The following is a 19,238-nucleotide window of genomic DNA, read 5'->3' on the forward strand; positions in this document are numbered from 1 at the left end:
CTTACAGATTTGTAAGTCCATCTTTATTATAGATCACTTCTCGCAAAGCTATCTCTCTCAAATATGTGATGGCTTTCTCAAGAGTGGGTGTTCTGCTTCGGCGCCATTCGATGTCACCCTTGTGGGGGTATCTCTCCCTCACAGCTGAAAGAAGTCGGTCCCACAGGGTGGTAGTTCCCATCTTACTACTAAGTGCTCTGTCAATACCAGCATCTCTGGCCTGGGATCCCAACTGCTTGGCTTCTCTCTCATCCACGTTGTAGGTTTCAGCCCCACTATCACAGCATCGGAGCAACCAAGGAAGAATTCCCTCACCATCAGCGTGGTGAAGTCCTTTCTCAAGAGGTGCAGTTCCTTCATAGAGAAAGGCTGGACAAGGTCATTGTTGTCATCTGATTGAGGAGGGCCTGCTGTTCTATCTGCTTGACAGTGGTCTGATTTTTTATCTGTTTGAGAAGCACCTGCTCCATCAAGTGATTTAGAATCCTCTGCCTCCTCATTTACAGTCTCTGTTGTTGCCTGAAGGAACTCTGGATATCTCAGATGGGAGCGGGTGAAAAGGAGGGAGCTTTTTGCCTTTGCTTTGCTCCTGGTCACAGGATGAATAAGCTTAATTCGAAAGGGAGTGGGCTTTATCTTTGTAGAAGCAGTTGTTCTTGTAGCAGTAAGAATGGTGGTATCAGCAGCAGTGGTGGTGGCAGCATCACGAGTGGCAGCAGCAGTGGCAGCAGCATTGCCTGTGGGGGAGTGGCAGTGAGTGGAGCAACACCTCACCCTATTAATCCACAATACATTATAAACGTTCAGTATAAGCATTCCTACTTCAACAATGCAATTCAAATCAAGAACTGGGAGATTCAACTTGAAAGAAAATGGAGAGGTAAAATTGAACCCGCTACTGCTATTACCAACATGGACCGTTCCGTTCACTTTAGGAGTTGTACCACTAGGACTTGTACTGTAACTGTACACATACATTGCCCCCATAAAGAACAGTATCATAACCCCTAGGATCACTAGGCTGGTAATTATACGGTTGATTATGGCTACAGTTCTGTCAATAAACCATGAAACAATCACAAGAGCAGCATGCCCTTGTCTGTATACCTCATGCACAATTGCATGTTTGGCAAAAGGTCCAGTAGATTCATTGCAGAAAGTGTCTGTTCAGTTTTGAATCCGTCAGGAGATTCAGCAGAGCTGTTGCCCATTGCTATCTGAGGCATTCCTCCCATTAGAGATGGAATTTTGAACACTCCAAATTAGTGAAAAGTTATAATCTGGGCTTAAAATCGTGCCCCATGTTGGGCGCCAATAAATTGTTGTCACCGTTTGACTCCAGTCTGACAACAGTGCTCTTGATCCCCTCCCCCTCCCAACCCAGGTAGGGAAGGAGAGAGAGAAAAAGAGAGAGACTTGGCTGGATTGAAAACTAAACTACACAGCTTTAATTAAACACTAATGATATAAGAAAATGTATACAATTATATAAAAATATGTTCCAATATGGGCAAAAGCCTCTCGCCTCCCCCCACCCCCAGCAACACCCACAGCACTCTCCTTAGCTGCGAACAGTCCCGAAAAATCCCAGACTGCTGCTGGAGAAAGCGGAGAGTGATGAGGGTCAGGAGAGCTCAAGCCTAAGGGTCGACGGTGATGGATGGATGGAGTCCTCCCCAGATGCCGGCCACGGACGGAAGAGAAGGGATGAAGAAGCAGGAAGGAAGTTGTCTTCTGTGATCTCTGAGCTTACATAGATATATGCAATGGAATATCTCTGGCCAATTTTGCTGTCTGTCTAACTCAGCCTCATATGGTGGGTCATAGATCTGAGGCAGCAGAGTAAAGATGTGACCTTGAAGACTGTTACAAAAACATTCCATTCTTATCAGCCTCAGTTAGAACACACTGGTGCTAGTTAAAAGAAAGCTTACTGAAAGAAAAAAAAAAATCAGTAAAAGGAAAATTGTCTTCATCCTGTCTCAAACCAGGACAATTCTCCCATCAGATATTTATATATTTTGATAAAATCCTCCTGAGCCTTTTATTTTCCAGTCTAAACAATCCCAGCTGTCTCAGTTTCTTGTATGGGAGATGCTCCAGTATGCCCATGGGGAGCCCAATACTGGACAAGGCACTCCAGGTGTGGGCTCACCAGTGCTGAGCAGAGGGAAGATTCACCTCCCTCAATCTGCTGGCAATGCTCTTCCTATGCAGTCCAGGATGTTATTTGACTTCTTAGCTACACATGTACATAATACTTCAAATTAATGACAAAATACTTAAAATTTACAACATACATGATCTATAAAGGTTATGTTTTAGAAAATAGTATTGCAGTATTGATGCATGATTTAGGACAGGATGTATGCACCCATTTTAACTTCAGTACTTCCCAGGAGCTTAACCAATTTGTTCCTTATTCTCGGTCTCTTTGCACCTCTGTGGTAGTTTCTTATCACCTTCTGTGTGGTCAGAAACTAGATTTATCCCTCTACCTACAGCTCTTTTATATGCACATCCCCAATCTTATTTGGGTTTTGCCTCAAAACTCATTTTATTCAATTAGATTTTCTTCAATAAACTTCTAATCCCATATCCACCAATTCTGGAAGAACTTTAATTAAAAGAAATCAAATTATTTGCAATTAGAAAAAAAACAAAACAAAGTAGTGTGTGTTGAAAACTAAATTTCCCCTACACACGCGTAATGCAATCTACCACATTCATTCTGCCTTCTCATTTGCTGCAGCTGTCCATCTCCTTACATCCGTACATTACAACTTTTTGTTCCCAAACTAACTAGACCATGAACTGCTAGAGACTGGAACAGCATTTTCTCATACTGTGAAACTGTGAAGCACCAAATGAATCAGTAGCACTCTTTAATCACACGTAATCTTTACTAAAAGTAGCACTTCTAGCATTAATAAAAATCAGAAACATTATACATGTTTATCAAATGCAACTGTAACAAATAAAAAGCATTCAAAAAGCTCTACCAAACAAGATGCTTTAAAGTAGTGGAGTTCCCAGGCCCACTGTATTTGCACAATCCTAGTAGCTTCAACTGAAATCCATGCAAGTGTACAAGCACCTTCCCTTTCCGCTTATACAACATCAAAGCTTTAAGGAGGTATGGAAATGGATAGGGGGAAGAAAAATCAAAATAGATCTTCAAATTCTGGCCTTATTAACAAAGCTGGAGAAACTGCCTTTCTCCAAATCACAATTAAAATGAAACTTTTATTTTTACTTCAGTGGGTTTTTTAAAACCTAATTCATAGAATCATAGAATCCTAGGGGTTGGAAGGGACCTCGAAAGATCATCTAGTCCAACCCCCCTGCCAGAGCAGGGTCACCTAGAGTACATCACATAGGAACGCATCCAGGTGGGTTTTGAATGTCTCCAGTGAAGGAGACTCCACAACCTCCCTGGGCAGCCTGTTCCAGTGCTCTGTCAATCTCACAGTATAAAAATTTTTTCGGATATTCACCTTGAACCTCCTATGCTCCAATTTACACCCATTACCCCTTGTCCTATCACTGGTCATCACTGAGAAGAGCCTAACTCCATCTCCCTGACACTCACCCCTTACGTATTTGTAAACATTGATGAGGTCACCCCTCAGCCTCCTCTTCTCCAAGCTAAAGAGACCCAGCTCCCTCAACCTTTCCTCATAAGGGAGATGTTCTACTCCCTTAATCATCTTAGTAGCTCTGCGCTGGACTCTTTCCAGCAGTTGCCTGTCCTTGAACTGAGGGTCCCAGAACTGGACACAGTACTCCAGATGCGGCCTCACCAATGCAGAATAGAGGGGGAGGAGAACCTCTCTTGACCGACTAACCACACCCTTTCTAATGCACCCCAGGATGCCATTGGCCTTCTTGGCCACAAGGGCACATTGCTGGCTCATGGTCATCCTCCTGTCTACCAGGACCCCCAGGTCTCTTTCACCTGAACTACTCTCCAGCAGGTCAGCCCCCAACCTATACTGGGACATCGTGTTGTTCTTCCCCAAATGCAAAACTCTACACTTGCCCTTGTTGAATTTCATCACGTTTCTCCCCGCCCAACTCTCCAGCCTAAGTCTCTCTGAATGGCAGCACAGCCTTCTGGTGTGTCAGCCACTCCTCCCAGCTTGGTGTCATCAGCAAACTTGCTGAGGGTACATTCTATACCCTCATCCAGGTCGTTGATGAAGATGTTGAACAACACCGGTCCCAGTACCGACCCCTGAGGGACTCCACTAGTCATGCACCTCCAACCAGATTCTGCCCCATTGACTACAACTCTCTGACTCCTTCCCGTCAACCAGTTCCTAATCCACCTCACTACCTGATCACCAGGTAGTTGTTTTGTGTACTTTTGCCACATGGAATTGGATCATTGGATCTTGAGATTGTGCTAGTGTCTACATTTAGCCTGTATCCATGGCTAAAGTATAGCAGTTGCTCTACCACCTGATAACCCCTTCCCATTCAAGAAGGAGAATTAGAAAAAAGAGAGGAGGCTTGTGGGTTGAAATGAAAAAAGATTTAATGAAATATCAATACTAAAACCAACATAAAGTATACAGGATTACACCCAGCCTACACAAGAAGCAGAAGTCCAAGGAATAAGAGCTCACTGTTCTTAGCAAGCCTTCCTCTTTATAATGAACATGACATTTATGGTATGGGATACACCTATTAGCTTGGGTCAGCTCCCAGCTGACTCAAAATGGCTAATGGTCTGCCTACCATGGCTGGCCTATGATTCTATCCCAGCAAATCAGGATAGCTAGTAATTTAAATAATTTTAATAAATGAACACTGACAGAGGAAGCATTTGTAAATGGGGCATTATAGACAGATTATGGTTTAGAATGTTTTCCTGATGTGTTGTTCTTTGTGTCACCCTTTACAGAGAATGTGGGGCAATGCAAATCTCTGGAGTACCAACACCTGCCTGCATGCAAGTTCTTAGAAGAAGGGGAATCTTATTCAACGCTGGCTGTGGAAGTAGCATTGATGGGGTTGGGACAGCAACGAGTAATGCCTGATGGCTTGTATGCACAAGAGAAGGTTTGTCGAAATGAGGAGCAGCTCATTTCTAAGCTACAGGATATCACATTGGATGATACTATGGTGAAGATTTTTCGAAAACAAGCAGTCTTCCTATTAGAAGGTAGCTCAATGTAGATCATAACTGTTTCTTTAAACTATCTTCTCTTACGCAAGTCTATAGAATTAGTATTCCAGTGGAAAATGCTTTACGTGTTATTTGATGTGGAATTCCAGCAAAATTTTCTTTCCAGTTTCTTATGAAAATGAAAGATACTTCATATATCACATGACTGTAGAAATAAGACACCTACTAACCTATAAGCCTTTTATTTTAATTTCTGTTGCATTTTGTTCTTTAGATTTGTTGCTTGTCATAATCTCAGTATCCTAATTTTACAACCCAGGCTCACAATTAAATAATATAGACATCAGTTATCATCAACAGTTCTAATTAGGTAGCAAATTTTTAAATGTCACTTGTATCCTGAAAAAGGACTGGCAGCTTTGTAAATGTATGAAGATTTTTACCTCTGTTGCCAAGTGAAGAGCTCAGAAAATTCATGTAGAATTACTGGGACAGAAATATAGCATTTTCTTTGTAGCAACTGGGAAAATTACTTGTCTCTGAAGTTTGTATCATACATGAAAATTGAAATATATGGTTAAATACTGAGGCTTAAGGTCTTGTGACTAAAATTTGATTAAGACAAAAAACTTGTGTTTGGGAATTAGCCAGCATGTTGCAATAAAATCTGTACCAAAAAATGTACATGCTTTTGCCTTAACTTTTAAAAAGGCTTAACATATAGCACTTAAGCCTCATGTTGAGAGAGTAGTCTTGTGGGTTCTCAGGTGGTCTTTCTAGTTTTTGGTTTTTGAAATGGAAGAAAATACTTTAAAAGAACCTAAAGGCATGGTCCAAATTTTGAGTGCTTGCTCAAGGGATGGTGGGGACTGTGATACCGCTCTAAGTAAGTTGTGAAGACTGTTACACAGCAGTCAGATTTTAATTTCTTTCTGTAAGACATTTGTCTTTTAAACTACGTTAATGGAAAAGATGCAGTATGTTATTTAGGGTTCTCAGCTTTGAGTCACTATTATTGCCCGGATCCTTAAAGACTTCGGTACCTACAGATGGTGCCATTTGAAACTGCAGAGAAGCTGCACCATAGGGAGAGTTTCCGTTATGGTGTGGCTGTAACCACTGTTTTATGGCTTTTGGACAAGAACAGCTGCTTGCTGGATCCAGCTATTAACCACCATAGAGGGATGCTATAGATTATAAAATCAATTTCCTGCTTTTATTTACTGGTGAGGATGAACAACCTTGCTTTACGAAGAAAAGGCAAGATTTCTCTCAAGTATTCTCTGATACTTCTAGTTTACTACTTTGATCTCTGACTTTTTTTTGTTTGTTTTCTTAGAGTAGTAAACAAGTGATCATAGCAGATAATCTGCTAAAATAACTACTTATACAATTGCTGTGGTGAGCAGTGTGCAATGATGGTTTTTCATCTGTGTACTGAAAAGGCTTCTCTGCAATAGCTTCAGTTTACTCCAGGGTAGGCAGAAACTGCCAGCTCACATGGAGGAAAAACTGTGCAGTGATTTAAGATCCTAATCACATCAATTGTGTTTTTATAGTGAAAGTCCTGTAGATATAATAAAGAAAGCTTAATCCAATATTAAGCTGATTTCTATGCTGTTAATGCAGATTAATGCATGCTGTATGTAGCTACCATTTGAATGTGTGGGAAAGCAGAACATAAGAATGTGTTGCAAGAAGTGTTCTAATTTTTTGCTTGACTGCTAAATTAATGGCAGAATATATTTTCATATAAATGCTTTGTTGTGTATTCTTCATGTCCTGAGTTTCTGACTAGACCATCAACTGGCCCACATACATGAAATGGCTTATTTAATTGAAGCAATGCCAGCCAGTTTTTTGAATGGCTTTCAACTTCATTTTAAATTATTGAGAGACACACTGTCACCTACTTAATAGTCATTGAGGTTTCCTTTGTGATCAGCCCCAGTCTTCAGAAATGCCCACCTATGGAGCTCAGTTGTTTGATTTTTTCATGCCTAGTGATTTTTATCTTTGCATTTTTGTGCTAAGGCACCAGTCAGAAAAACATTGCTGAAACAGCTGTGCTGGTCCAAGTTGTTACCATCGCTCTCTCATGGAGTTCATCATTCTCTGCAGCAGAAGTGGTTGAATAAATGTTGTGAGTACTCCTCATCTGCTTCAGTGTAGGGTCGGCCATATTAGTTTGAACCACTGCTAGAAGCTATGATGTGTTACTGCAGTGAAGAAGTGTGCTCTCACAGTCATTCATCCATCCAAGTGTGGTGGGTTGTAATCTGTAGTAGGAGATAAAGTAGTAACTTCTAGGATTGCTGGCTGCTATTTGTGCAATAATTGTCAAATAATACTTAATGTAAGATTCTTATTCAGTATCTTGCAACATTTAATGCCTGAACCTCTATCCACTGATGTAAAAAACTGCTTGACACAGTTTTCCTATTAATAGGAATAACAGTCTTAAGGTTGCAGGAAAAATGTGAAAATGGAATTCATATGCACCATGAGCATTCAGAACTCAGCAAACAAATAGTTGCATTTAATTTTTTTAAAATCATAATTTCTGCTGTCAATTTTGACATTGCTGTTATGAAGTTTAAGTACTGCACTGGCTGCACTGAGTGTAAACAAAATCCATTGCCCCAATGATGGGAAGTTTCCCTACAAAACCCCACAATTTTTACGATCGTGTGGTTATAATGGACTAACAAAAGCAGCTTGGATGCAAGCACTGACAGTCTCCTCTGGAGACAAAGTCCAGGCCAAAGGGTTATTAAATGCCTAATGTCAGGTGAGACATTAATAGGGATCAGGTGCAGCTCTAGTGATTGTTCAGGTAACTTCAATTAAGGATACGTTTTTCCACTGTGTCACCGTTTGACTCAGGTCCGACAACAATGCTCTCGATCCCCTCTCCCTCCCACCCAGGTAGGGAAGGAGAGAGAGAAAAAGAGAGAGACTTGGCTGGATTGAAAACTAAACTACACAGCTTTAATTAAACACTAATGATATAAGAAAATATATACAATTATATACAAATATGTTCAGATATGTGCAAAAGCCTCTTGCCTCCCCCAACCCTCAGCAACTTCCACAGCACTCTCCTTAGCTGCAAACAGTCCCAAAGAATTCTGGACTGCTGCTGGACAAAGCGCTGAGTTATGAGGGTCAGGAGAGCTCAAGCCTAAGGGTCGATGGTGATGGATGGACGGAGTCCTCCCCAGACGCCAGCCATGGAAGGAAGAGAAGGGAAGAAGAAGGAGGAAGGAAGTTGTCTTCTGTGATCTCTGACCTTCCTCTGAGCTTACGTAGATATATGGAATGAAAAATTTCTGGCCAATTTTGCTGTCTGTCTAATTCAGCCTCCTATGGGGGGTCATAGATCTCCCTGTATTCCCTGAGCTAGCAAAGATGTGACCTTGAAGACCCAGCAGTTACATTCCATTCTTATCAGCCTTAGAACACACTGGTGCTAGTTAAAAGAAAGCTTACTGAAGAAAAAAAAAAAATCAGCAAAAGGAAAATTGGCTTCATCCTGGTTCAAACCAAGACGTTCCACCCCTTATTCTATAACATATATTTCATATAGGCTTTATATTTTACCAACTGTCAAATGAAGGATTCTCCCCCAGAGTCAGATTGCTTTGAGGTACACATTGTACTTCACCATCCTCCATCATCACAGACCAGGTATGTTCAGGTCCCTGAGCAAAAGCAACACCCCCAACAGGTTTACTTTAGCCTGAAGCAGGATAGACCCAAACACTTTTACCCAGCAGGTCTCCTTCACACTCCACAGGGACTTTTTCCCCATCTGCAGTATGTAGAAGGTCTGACTGAGCAGGAGCAGCCCAGTTGATGGATCCCCTGGTATTAACTAACTCGGTGGCCTTTGCCAAATTTTTGTCGCAGTTTTTGAAAGTTCCACCACCCATTGCCTTTGGTTTATCTTTTAACTAACCATTGTACCTTTCAATTTTCCCTGAGGCTTGCGCTTATTACGGGACATGGTAGATCCACTCAATACCATGCTCTTTAGCCCAGTCACTGACAAGACTGTTTTTGAAATGAGTCCCATTGTCTGACACAATTCTTCCTGGAGTGCCATGTCTCCACAAGACTTGCTTCTCAAGGCCCAGGATAATATTCCTGGCTGTGGCATGAGGCACAGGATATGTTTCCAACCATCCTGTACTTGTTTCCACTATTGTAAGCACATAGCGCTTCCCCTGGCGGGTCTGAGGCAGTGTGATATAGTCAATTTGCCAGGCCTCTCCTTTTTGATCTGCTCAAAAGCTTTCTGTTGGTTAGGACCCCATTTAAAGTCACTCTTCTTTCGGGTCACCTCATTGAGAGGTTTCACCATTTCACTGTAACATGGAATGTGCATTATCCAGAAACCAACAGTCCCTTAAAAAGTTTGAGTGTCCTTTTTAGTAGATGGTGGGGCCATAGCTGTTATTTTGTTAATCACATCCATTGGGATCTGGCGACGACCATCTTGCCACTTGATTCCCAGGAACTGGATCTCTCGTGAAGGTCTCTTGACCTTGCTTCTTTTTACAGCAAAACCAGCATCCAGAAAAATTTGGACGATCTTTTTACCTTTCTCAAAAACTTCTTCTGGCATGTCACCCCACACAATGATGTTGTCTATGTACTGCAGTTGTTCTGGAGCTTTTTACCTTTGTTGTTCTAATGTGCCAGGCCACCGAATCCATACAGTCCAGTAAATTCAGTTGTCCCTCTTCTCCCCCTTATTGGAGGCAGGGCACCTCTAAAGTTGAACATTAAAGTTTGATGCACCATCTTGGGTGGTAACTGGTGCAGCCTTCTTCTTGGAAGAACCATCTCCTGTCTTTGTTCTGTTTAGTAGCACTTGCATGCATATCTGGAGAATATCAGTGGGTCTCTTGTCCCAGATTATCATGTCCTCTTTACAATAATTTTGCAAGAGAGACCACAGGTGGCGTCGCAGTGGGTCCTGTCTCTCTGGCTGCTGTCTTGTAGTAGGACGTCTCTTCTTAATGGTTGCAACATGTGACCAGTTGTCTCTAGGGAGATTCTGGAGTTTACCTCCCCATCTGTTTGGCATCTTATTCTTTCTGTCAGTCATTTGTTCAATGGCTGAGGTGTGGAACTGATGGGAATCAGAGATTACGTCTCCATACTGCCATACTTTGAAAGCCACCTCACAGTTGGTCTTGCGTCATCATCAAGCACCCCATGAAGGAGAATATATGGGCATGTGCTGCTGGTACAGCCTGTGCAAACCTCCGGAACATTTGTTTGTCGCACAGAACGTCATCAGGATTTGTAAGTCCATCTTTATCATAGATCACTTCTCGCAAAGCTATTTCTCTCAAGAATGTGATGGCTTTCTCAAGAGTGGGTGTTCTGCTTCGGTGCCATTCAATGTCACTCTTGTGGGGTTATTTCTCCCTCACAGCTGAAAGAAGTCGGTCCCACAGGATGGTAGTTCCCATCTTACTACTAAGTGCTCTATCAGTACCAGCATCTCTGGCCAGGGATCCCAACTACTTGGCTTCTCTTTCATTCACATTGTAGATTTCAGCCCCACTATCAAAGCATTGGAGCAAACAAGGAAGAATTCCCTTACCATCAGTGCGTGTGAAATCCTTTCTCAAGAGGCAGAGATCTTTCATAGGGAAAGCTGGACAAGGTCATCATTGTCATCTGATTGAGGAGGGCCTGCTGTTCTATCTGCTTGAGAGTGGTCTGATTTTTTATCTGTTTGAGAAGCACCTGCTTTGTCAACTGATTTAGAATCCTCTGCTTCCTCATTTACAGTCTCTGTTGTTGCCTGAAGGAACTCTGGATATCTCAGATGGGAGCGGGTGAAAAGGAGGGAGCTTTTTGCCTTTGCTTTGCTCCTGGTCACAGGATGAATAAGCTTAATTCGAAAGGGAGTGGGCTTTATCTTTGTAGAAGCAGTTGTTCTTGTAGCAGTAAGAATGGTGGTATCAGCAGCAGTGGTGGTGGCAGCATCACGAGTGGCAGCAGCAGTGGCAGCAGCATTGCCTGTGGGGGAGTGGCAGTGAGTGGAGCAACACCTCACCTTACACATCCACAGTACATTATAAACATTGAGCAGAAACATCCCTACTGCAACAGTGCTATTCGAATCAAGAGCTGGGAGATTCAACTTGAAAGAAAATGGAGAGGTAAAATTGAACCTGCTAGTGCCTTTACCAACATGGACCGTTCTGTTCACTTTAGGAGTTGTACTGTAACTGTACACATACATTGCCCCCATAAAGAACAGTATCATAATCCCTAGGATCACTAGGCCGGTAATCATATGGTTGATTATGGCTACAGTTCTGTCAATAAACCATAAAACAATCACAAGAGCAGCTACACAGAGCAGTATGCCCTTGTCTGTATACCTCATGTACAATTGCATGTTGGGCAAAAGGTCTTGAAGATTCATTGCAGAAAGTGTCTGTTCAGTTTTCAATCCATCAGGAAATGCAGCAGAACTATTGCCCATTGCTATCTGAGGGATTCCTCCCATCAAAGATGGAATTTTGAACACTCCAAATTAGTGAAAAGTTATAATCTGGGCTTAAAATCGTGCCCCATGTTGGGCGCCAATAAATTGTTGTCACTGTTTGACTCACATTTGGCAACAATGCTCTCCATCCCCTCCCCCTCCCACCCAGATAGGGAAGGAGAGAGAGAAAGAGAGACTTGGCTGGATTGAAAACTAAACTACACAGCTTTAATTAAACACTAATGATATAAGAAAATATATACAATTATATACAATTATGTTCAGATATGTGCAAAAGCCTCTTGCCTTCCCCCACCGCCAGCAACTCCAAAAGCACTCTCCTTAGCTGCGAACAGTCCCGAAGAATCCCGGACTGCTGCCAAAGAGAGAGCAGAGTTATGAGGGATAGGAAAGCTCGAGTCTAGGGGTCAACAGTGAGGGATGGATGGAGTCCTCTCCAGAAGGAAGTTGTCTTCTGTGATCTCTGACCTTCCTCTGAGCTTGCGTAGATATATGGAATGGAATATATCTGACCAATTTTGCTGTCTGTCTAATTCAGCCTCCCCTACAGGGGGGTCATAGATCTTCCTGTAGTGTCTGAGCCAGCAGAGTAAAGATGCAGCCTTGAAGACCCAGCAGTTAGAAAAACATTCCACTGTTATCAGCAGTTAATTGGAATGTGCTAGTTAAAAGAGAGCTTACTGAAGGAAAAGAAAAAATCAGCCAAAGGAAAATTGGCTTCATCCTGGCTCAAACCAGGCCTCACTGTAACCACTTTTTAAAATTATTTTTCTGGTTGATTTGTAATAACGCAATTATGCACCAAGAGAGGGTGCATAGGGATTCATGTGCACAATATAACTAGGCAGACCTAAAGCTGGGATTATCACCTTCTGCTTTTGCATACTATAGACTTTCTGTATGAGCCCCATGGAGCCTTGGGACCATTCTGTCATTTGTGCACTGGTAGTGTGCTTAGTTCTAGACAATTTGCAGCCTTGTCTCAAAGACTATATGGTATTTAATATACTTGTAATATATTTCACAAAATTATCAATGTAACTTTACCTTTTGTACAGCAAACTGTCTCTGAATACCAATTCTAACTCAAGGTATAATGAATTTTTTTAAAGGTCCAGAAGTTGGATTTTAACAGTCTGTAAAGACTGACATTCTCTTTTTCTTTCCCACAGCTGGACCATATAGTGGTTTAGGTGAAGTCATCCATCGAGAGAGTGTTCCAATGCACACATTTGCCAAGTATCTTTTCACCTCTCTCCTACCTCATGATGCTGAATTGGCATACAAAACTGCACTGAGAGCCATGCGGTATGTATTCACAAATCATCTAGAAGGAGCACAAGTAGTTGTTTGGAAAGGGGAAAAAGCTTGGTAATCAAGACTTTGTCTTTTTCTCTAAATAACCATTATTTCCTTTAAGGAGAAATTGCTTTGGTTCTGTCATCTGTAAAAGCAACTGATGTCTGTAGCAACTGCAGTATGATAATTTATAAATGTACAATTAGTGTTTATTTAAAACTGTAAAACAGCATTCTGTATTACAAATCCTTCTAAAATTCCACTCTTGGGGCATGTGGTTGTGTGTTAAATGACAGCTTTAGCACATATGTTCTTTTACTGATGTGGTTGTATGTGTGTGTGATGGTAGTGGCAAGGAAATGAGGAGGGAAGAATCTCATCAGCAGTATCAGGATCATCTGCTGCTTAGCAGCTAATACGACCATTTGTTCCACCAGCCTTTGTAAATTAACTCTCAATGATAGATTTGAAACTATATGGTGTGGTCTGAGCCATTACTTTTTTCTTCTGGGTGAATGTTGGGATTTAAATGGAGTATGTCATGTTACAACAAAATGTCTCACTTGCATCCCATTTGTCTTCAGTAATCAGGGAAAAAAACATTTCTCAGGGAGTGCTCAGTGTGTGTTGGCTTTATCTCAGGGCAGGCAAGATTGTTAATGATGGCTAAGAAGGGCCTTCTGACACGGCCCAGATTTAAGAACCCAGGAAGGTTAGAACTGGACCCCCTTGCTTTCTAAACTCCTGCTGCAATAGAGGAGCCTAGGTGCGGCTGGATCCAGTCCTGTACGTGTCACAACTCAGACTGGGCAGCCCAGGGAGATTAGGACTGAACCCCCTTGCTTTCTAGACTTCCTTCAGAGAGGAGCCTAGGTGCGGCTGGGCTCAAAATCCTTCTCTCACAGAATCACAGAATCCTAGGGATTGGAAGGGACCACAAAACATCATCTAGTCCAACCCCCCTGCCAGGGCAGGATCACCTAGAGCACATCACACAGGAATGCGTCCAGGCGGGTTTTGAATGTCTCCAGCGAAGGAGACTCCACAACCTCTCTGGGCAGCCTGTTCCAGTGCTCTGTCACTCTCACAGTAAAGAAGTTCTTCCTGATATTCACATGGAACCTCCTATGCTCCAGTTTGCATCCATTGCCCCTTGTCCTATCACTGGACATCACTGAAAAAAGCTTGGCTCCATCATCCTGACACTCCCCCTTAACATATTTGTAAACATTGATGAGGTCACCCCTCAGTCTCCTTTTCTCCAAGCTAAAGAGACCCAGCTCCCTCAGCCTTTCCTCATAAGGGAGATGTTCCACTCCCTTAATCATCTTTGTGGCTCTGCGCTGGACTCTTTCCAGCAGTTCCCTGTCCTTCCTGAACTGAGGGGCCCAGAACTGGACACAATATTCCAGATGCGGCCTCACCAAGGCAGAATAGAGGGGGAGGAGAACCTCTCTTGACCTACTAACCACACCCTTTCTAATGCACCCCAGGATGCCATTGGCCTTCTTAGCCACAAGGGCACATTGCTGGCTCATGGTCATCCTCCTGTCCACCAGGACCCCCAGGTCCCTTTCTCCTACACTGCTCTCCAGCAGGTCAGCCCCCAACCTGTACTGGTACATGGGGTTGTTCTTTTCCAGATGCAAGACTCTACACTTGCCATTGTTGAATTTCATCAAGTTTCTCTCTGCCCAACTCTCCAGCCTGTCTAGGTCTCTCTGAATGGCAGCACAGCCTTCTGGTGTGTCTCAGACCTGGTCTTTTCCCAGAGAGAGCAAATGTATTATGGTCCGAGTAAAAGCTCAACTGTCCAATACCCCTTGATCAGCTTAAGGTGCAGCGACACACAAGGTCTGCTTATAACAAATAACACATTTATTACACTACTATGAGTTAATACTGAACAACCTAAACAAAACCACCCGCATATATATATTAAGTAAGGAAAAGGGGATGAGAAGAAAAAGGTGAGAGGGTGGAGAAAGAGAGAGATAAAGAGAGAGAGATAAAGAGGACAGGAAAATCACTGGTCCTGGATTCAGCATCATTGGTCCAGCCAACAGGGGAGGGTCGGTGTCGATGGTTAGTGTTGATGCATCTCCCAAAGCCCACCATTGCAGCCCCCTATTTTATAGGCCTAGAAACTAGATTTCACAATGAGTACGTGTGATTGAACCATACATGTGTGAGCAGCTGGAGTGGACCTACACCCCTCGATCATTGTCGTTATCTCAATCTTTGTCGTTATCTCATCTATGCAGGCCCGAGGCCATATGCAGGCCATTACTGCAGTCTCCATCCTCCCAGGCAGGCCTTTTGGGATGCATAAGAGCAGGGGCTACAACGGGGTTTCGATACCATTTCCCAAAGTAGGTCCGGAGGTCTGGTCTCTCACACCTTCTAATGGAAGTTCCAAGGGCCTAAATGATCAGCGATAAATCTATGTTGTCCATGTACAGTGCATTGACGAAACTGGTCCCATCTGGATTGTCTGGTTGCTGTCAAGAACTTGTAGTAAATGATGGTTGACAAAGAATAGTCTCAACTGAATACTAAGAGCAATCAAGTCCTAGGCTTAATAAAAAAAAAAAAAAGTTGTGGGTTTTCCTGGTCTTTATTATCAAGAATGATTGCACAATGACTGAAGGACACACTATTCATATAAGTAGCATTAACTTCATCAGACAGGTTGTGTCCCAGTGGTTCAGAGATGTGTATTCTGGAGCTAGTTTCTCCAGAAAGCTAAATGGGGAGGAAATAATCCTGTGTTCAAAGTACTAAATGAGAGGGCATGCATAAGAACAAAACATAGCTACTATCAGGTCAGGCAAAAAGTCTGCTTAGTCTGTTTGGGGTTTTTTGCCTCCAAGAGTGTCTAATGGTAGATCTTAAGGAAGGAGTCTAAGAAATATACATGCCTGAAAGGAAATAGATTGAAAAGACAAGTGCATTACTGATAAACTGTTGAGAACATTCAGTCTTATAAGCAGATGCTGGAGCCATCTACAGTACACCCCTTTTCTTTCATTGCAAGTTAAGTGCATCAATAACCCTGGTCATACCAGATCAGCAAGATAGTACAAAATGAGTGGTGTGTGTTTTTGTGTGGTTGGATTTTTTGGGGGTTGTTTTTTTGTTTGGTTGGGGGGGGGGGTTAAGAAAAAAAGATAATTTTTATAAAGTAGAGTTGTGTCCTTGTATTTCATTCCAGCCACTACCTTAAAGTGTTTCTCAGAGATTGTGTGGAGTTTTCCTCCTTAAACTAAACTACTGAGACCACATTGAAAGACTGAAATAGACATAGTGAATGTGACAGCAGCATGCCATTCCTCTTGAAGAAAGATTTGGGCTTTCCCCAGAAACAAATCATAACTGAAAACTTATTTTCTGGAAGTTTCCTTTCTTGACTGGAGAAACAAGCAAGGCACTGAAAGACCCAAATGATCAAATCTCTAGTTCTCTACAGAACTGCCATCTCAGCAAAAGAAGTTACTTCTCAAACAGACCAGTATAAGAAAAAGTTTTCTGTTTGTTTCCATCTGGTAAAATCACCGGAGACATCAGCATAATCAGGGCTGTTCTCCATAGCTCTCTTGGCATCACATTAAAAGGTTGATGAGAGTTCAAGCTTTCTATTTTTAATTTTTTTAATATAAATTTGGCACTCTTAAGAAATGTGGACTGCTGTCTTGAACTATGATGATGGCAGATGCAGACACTTTCTATTCCATATTTGTCTGCATTCCTCAAAATTTCTCATAATTTCACATAAAGGTTGGTTACTCTTTCCATTCACATCAAAGTGATAGTTTGGTGTACAAAGCACTCCTGATACAAACCAAATTAAAAACTAATTAAAACTAAATGTTGCTTTGAGGAGGGGAAAGATGAAAGTAAACATTAAGATTGAATGTCTGTCTCATGTTTGTGAGGTGGAATGAATCAGAGGAAGGAAATTTGAGCATCCCTTCCTCCATGGCATGGATGAAATCTGTGTGGTTGCTCATCCTTTTAGAAGTGGAGCGTATTTCTTTCTTCACTTGAACATTTATCAAAAAAGTTAACTTCCCAAGACTAGAGCTAGTTGCTCTCCAGATATGTGTTTTGTGTCAGTCTACACACAAGTCTACACAGGTCATTAGCCCATTATGACAAATCTGGAATATTTTGCCTCTGTATTAAAAATCATCTGTTGCTGTTTCTTTCTTTTTTTTTTTTTAAATCCTCTTTTAGTGTGCAGAACACTTAGTGTGAAATCAATAAAAGCTGAGATCATAAGGCCTTTCATGCATGCACCTTGGGTCTGCAAGGACAGGGTGTGCTATCCTTGATGGTCATTTATCTCTATAGTTCTCTGCTTGCAACACTGAAACATATGGAGTAGAGCCTTGGAGAATGTGGATCTGTGGTGACCTAGTTGACTGTTCACTTAGAATCTGAACTTGAATGTTTGGCTTAGTTTGGCTGACCCCTTGTTAAGCCTGAATTTCAACCCAGGCTTTGGGAGTCAGACTTTAATGGTAATGTTTAAGTAGATTTGCTGAAACCTAGCTAAATAGTAGATGTTTTAAAGGGAAAAAAATGAAGAATGCTAAATTTGATTGTGCTAGTTATGATGTTCCCTTATCTTGCCAAAATTGCATGAAAGGCACCAATTCACAACAGCATTTATTTTCACAGCAAAGGAACATAGAAGCAATGAAATTCAAAGTGACAAAATATTTCCCCCAAATATCCTCTTTCTGTCATGCTCTTTGTCTCTTTACTGTTTCTCATGACCTAATAATCCTTTTTGCATTATGTACTTGGGATGTTCTCTGTTTGTTGAAACTATTTAATGCATCTCTTTTTTCTCTCTGTGCTTGGAAAAAATCAGCTGACCTACAGGAAAGCTGGAGAGGGACTTTTTGCAAGGGCGTATAGCGATAGGATGAGGAGGAATGGTTTCAAACTGAAAGGAGGTAGATTTAGGTTAGACATCAGGAAGAAATTCTTCACTGTGAGGGTGGCGAGACACTGGATCAGGTTACCCAGAAAAGTTGTGGATGCCCTCTCCCTGGAAGTATTAAAGGCCATGTTGGATGGAGCTTTGAGCAACCTGGTCTAGTGGGAGGTGTCCCTGTCCATGGTAGGGGAGTTGTAGCTTGATGATCTTTAGGGTCCAACCCAAACCATTCCATGATTCTATGACGTATTTTATTCTTACGTATGCAAAGCTATATGAAGAGGTGTCTCAATGGTACTAGGGAAGTCTTTTTTTCATATTAGCATGCACATTATCAAATGTTAGTAGGCTAGAGTTTAAAGACTTAAAAAAGTAGTTGATATTTGAACAGCAAAATGTCCTTTTTGGTATGTCTGAATTTATTGTAAAGTCAGAAATGACTTGTTGAATATCCCTCTCCCTTACTTTGAGCATCTGCAAGTAAAGAAATATATTCCAAATATTGGAAAATATTTACATGTTCTCAGTATGATGGAGAACTACTCCACTTTCCTTCCTGAGGGCTGTGGTTCAAAGACTGAAATGGGGCAGGGGAAAAAAGTTTCAATTCTATGGATGATGCAGAACGTCTCTGCTGCCTTGGCTAATGGACAGCTTAATTGTCCTGTGAATTCCTGCAGATGTCTGCTGATGTAGGCAAGTTTGGCAAATGGACTTTTAAGGTTCCACAAGAAGTGGTTTTTCAATATCTTTATACCCCAAACTGCACATTTCATAAAAATGGTCAAGTGTTCTTGCAGCTTTTGCTTTGCTTATGAGTAACCTAATATAATATTTAATATAATCATTATTTAATTAAAGAGGATTTCTTCCTTATTTCAGGTTGTTAGTTTTGGAATCTACAGCTCCTTCGGGAGACGTGTCTCGCCCACACCACATTGCATCAGTTGTTCCAAACCGGTATCCCCGCTGGTTCACTCTAAGTCACATCGAATCCCAGCAGTGTGAGCTGGCATCGACCATGCTAACAGCGGCCAAAGGTACATTGCTGTCAGTTACTTATTCAAATAAATGTATGTTTTTAATATTGCATGGAATAAACAGATTATAAAAGCCAGATGGGCTTGATTTCAGACAGCTGATGAGACAGCTTTTTTTTTCTTCTTACACATGATATAGACTGTTAAACCCAGAAGTGGACAAATCACTTTTAAAATTCACAAATCAGGATGACTTTTGGTATGTACTACACTAACACCATCAGACACTAGAGGAATTTGTGCTGTCTTGTATCTTTCATTCATGTGATTTAATTATGG

At 41.7% G+C, this 19,238-nt stretch overlaps 1 protein-coding gene across 2 annotated transcripts in view; it reads left to right on the plus strand.

Annotated features, from left to right (window-relative positions):
• LOC127395158 (zinc finger SWIM domain-containing protein 6) overlaps positions 1–19,238 on the plus strand; it is a 210,948-nt gene that overhangs the window by 167,072 nt on the left and 24,638 nt on the right. For both annotated transcript variants that reach the window (XM_051641640.1, XM_051641641.1), the window contains exons 9-11: positions 4,910–5,170; positions 12,845–12,980; positions 18,802–18,959. In XM_051641640.1, the coding sequence (XP_051497600.1) occupies positions 4,910–5,170; positions 12,845–12,980; positions 18,802–18,959 (555 nt within the window). The remainder of the gene's footprint in view (positions 1–4,909; positions 5,171–12,844; positions 12,981–18,801; positions 18,960–19,238) is intronic.

This window comes from Apus apus, chromosome W, assembly GCF_020740795.1.
Source record: "Apus apus isolate bApuApu2 chromosome W, bApuApu2.pri.cur, whole genome shotgun sequence".
Classification (NCBI taxonomy): Eukaryota; Metazoa; Chordata; class Aves; order Apodiformes; family Apodidae; genus Apus; species Apus apus.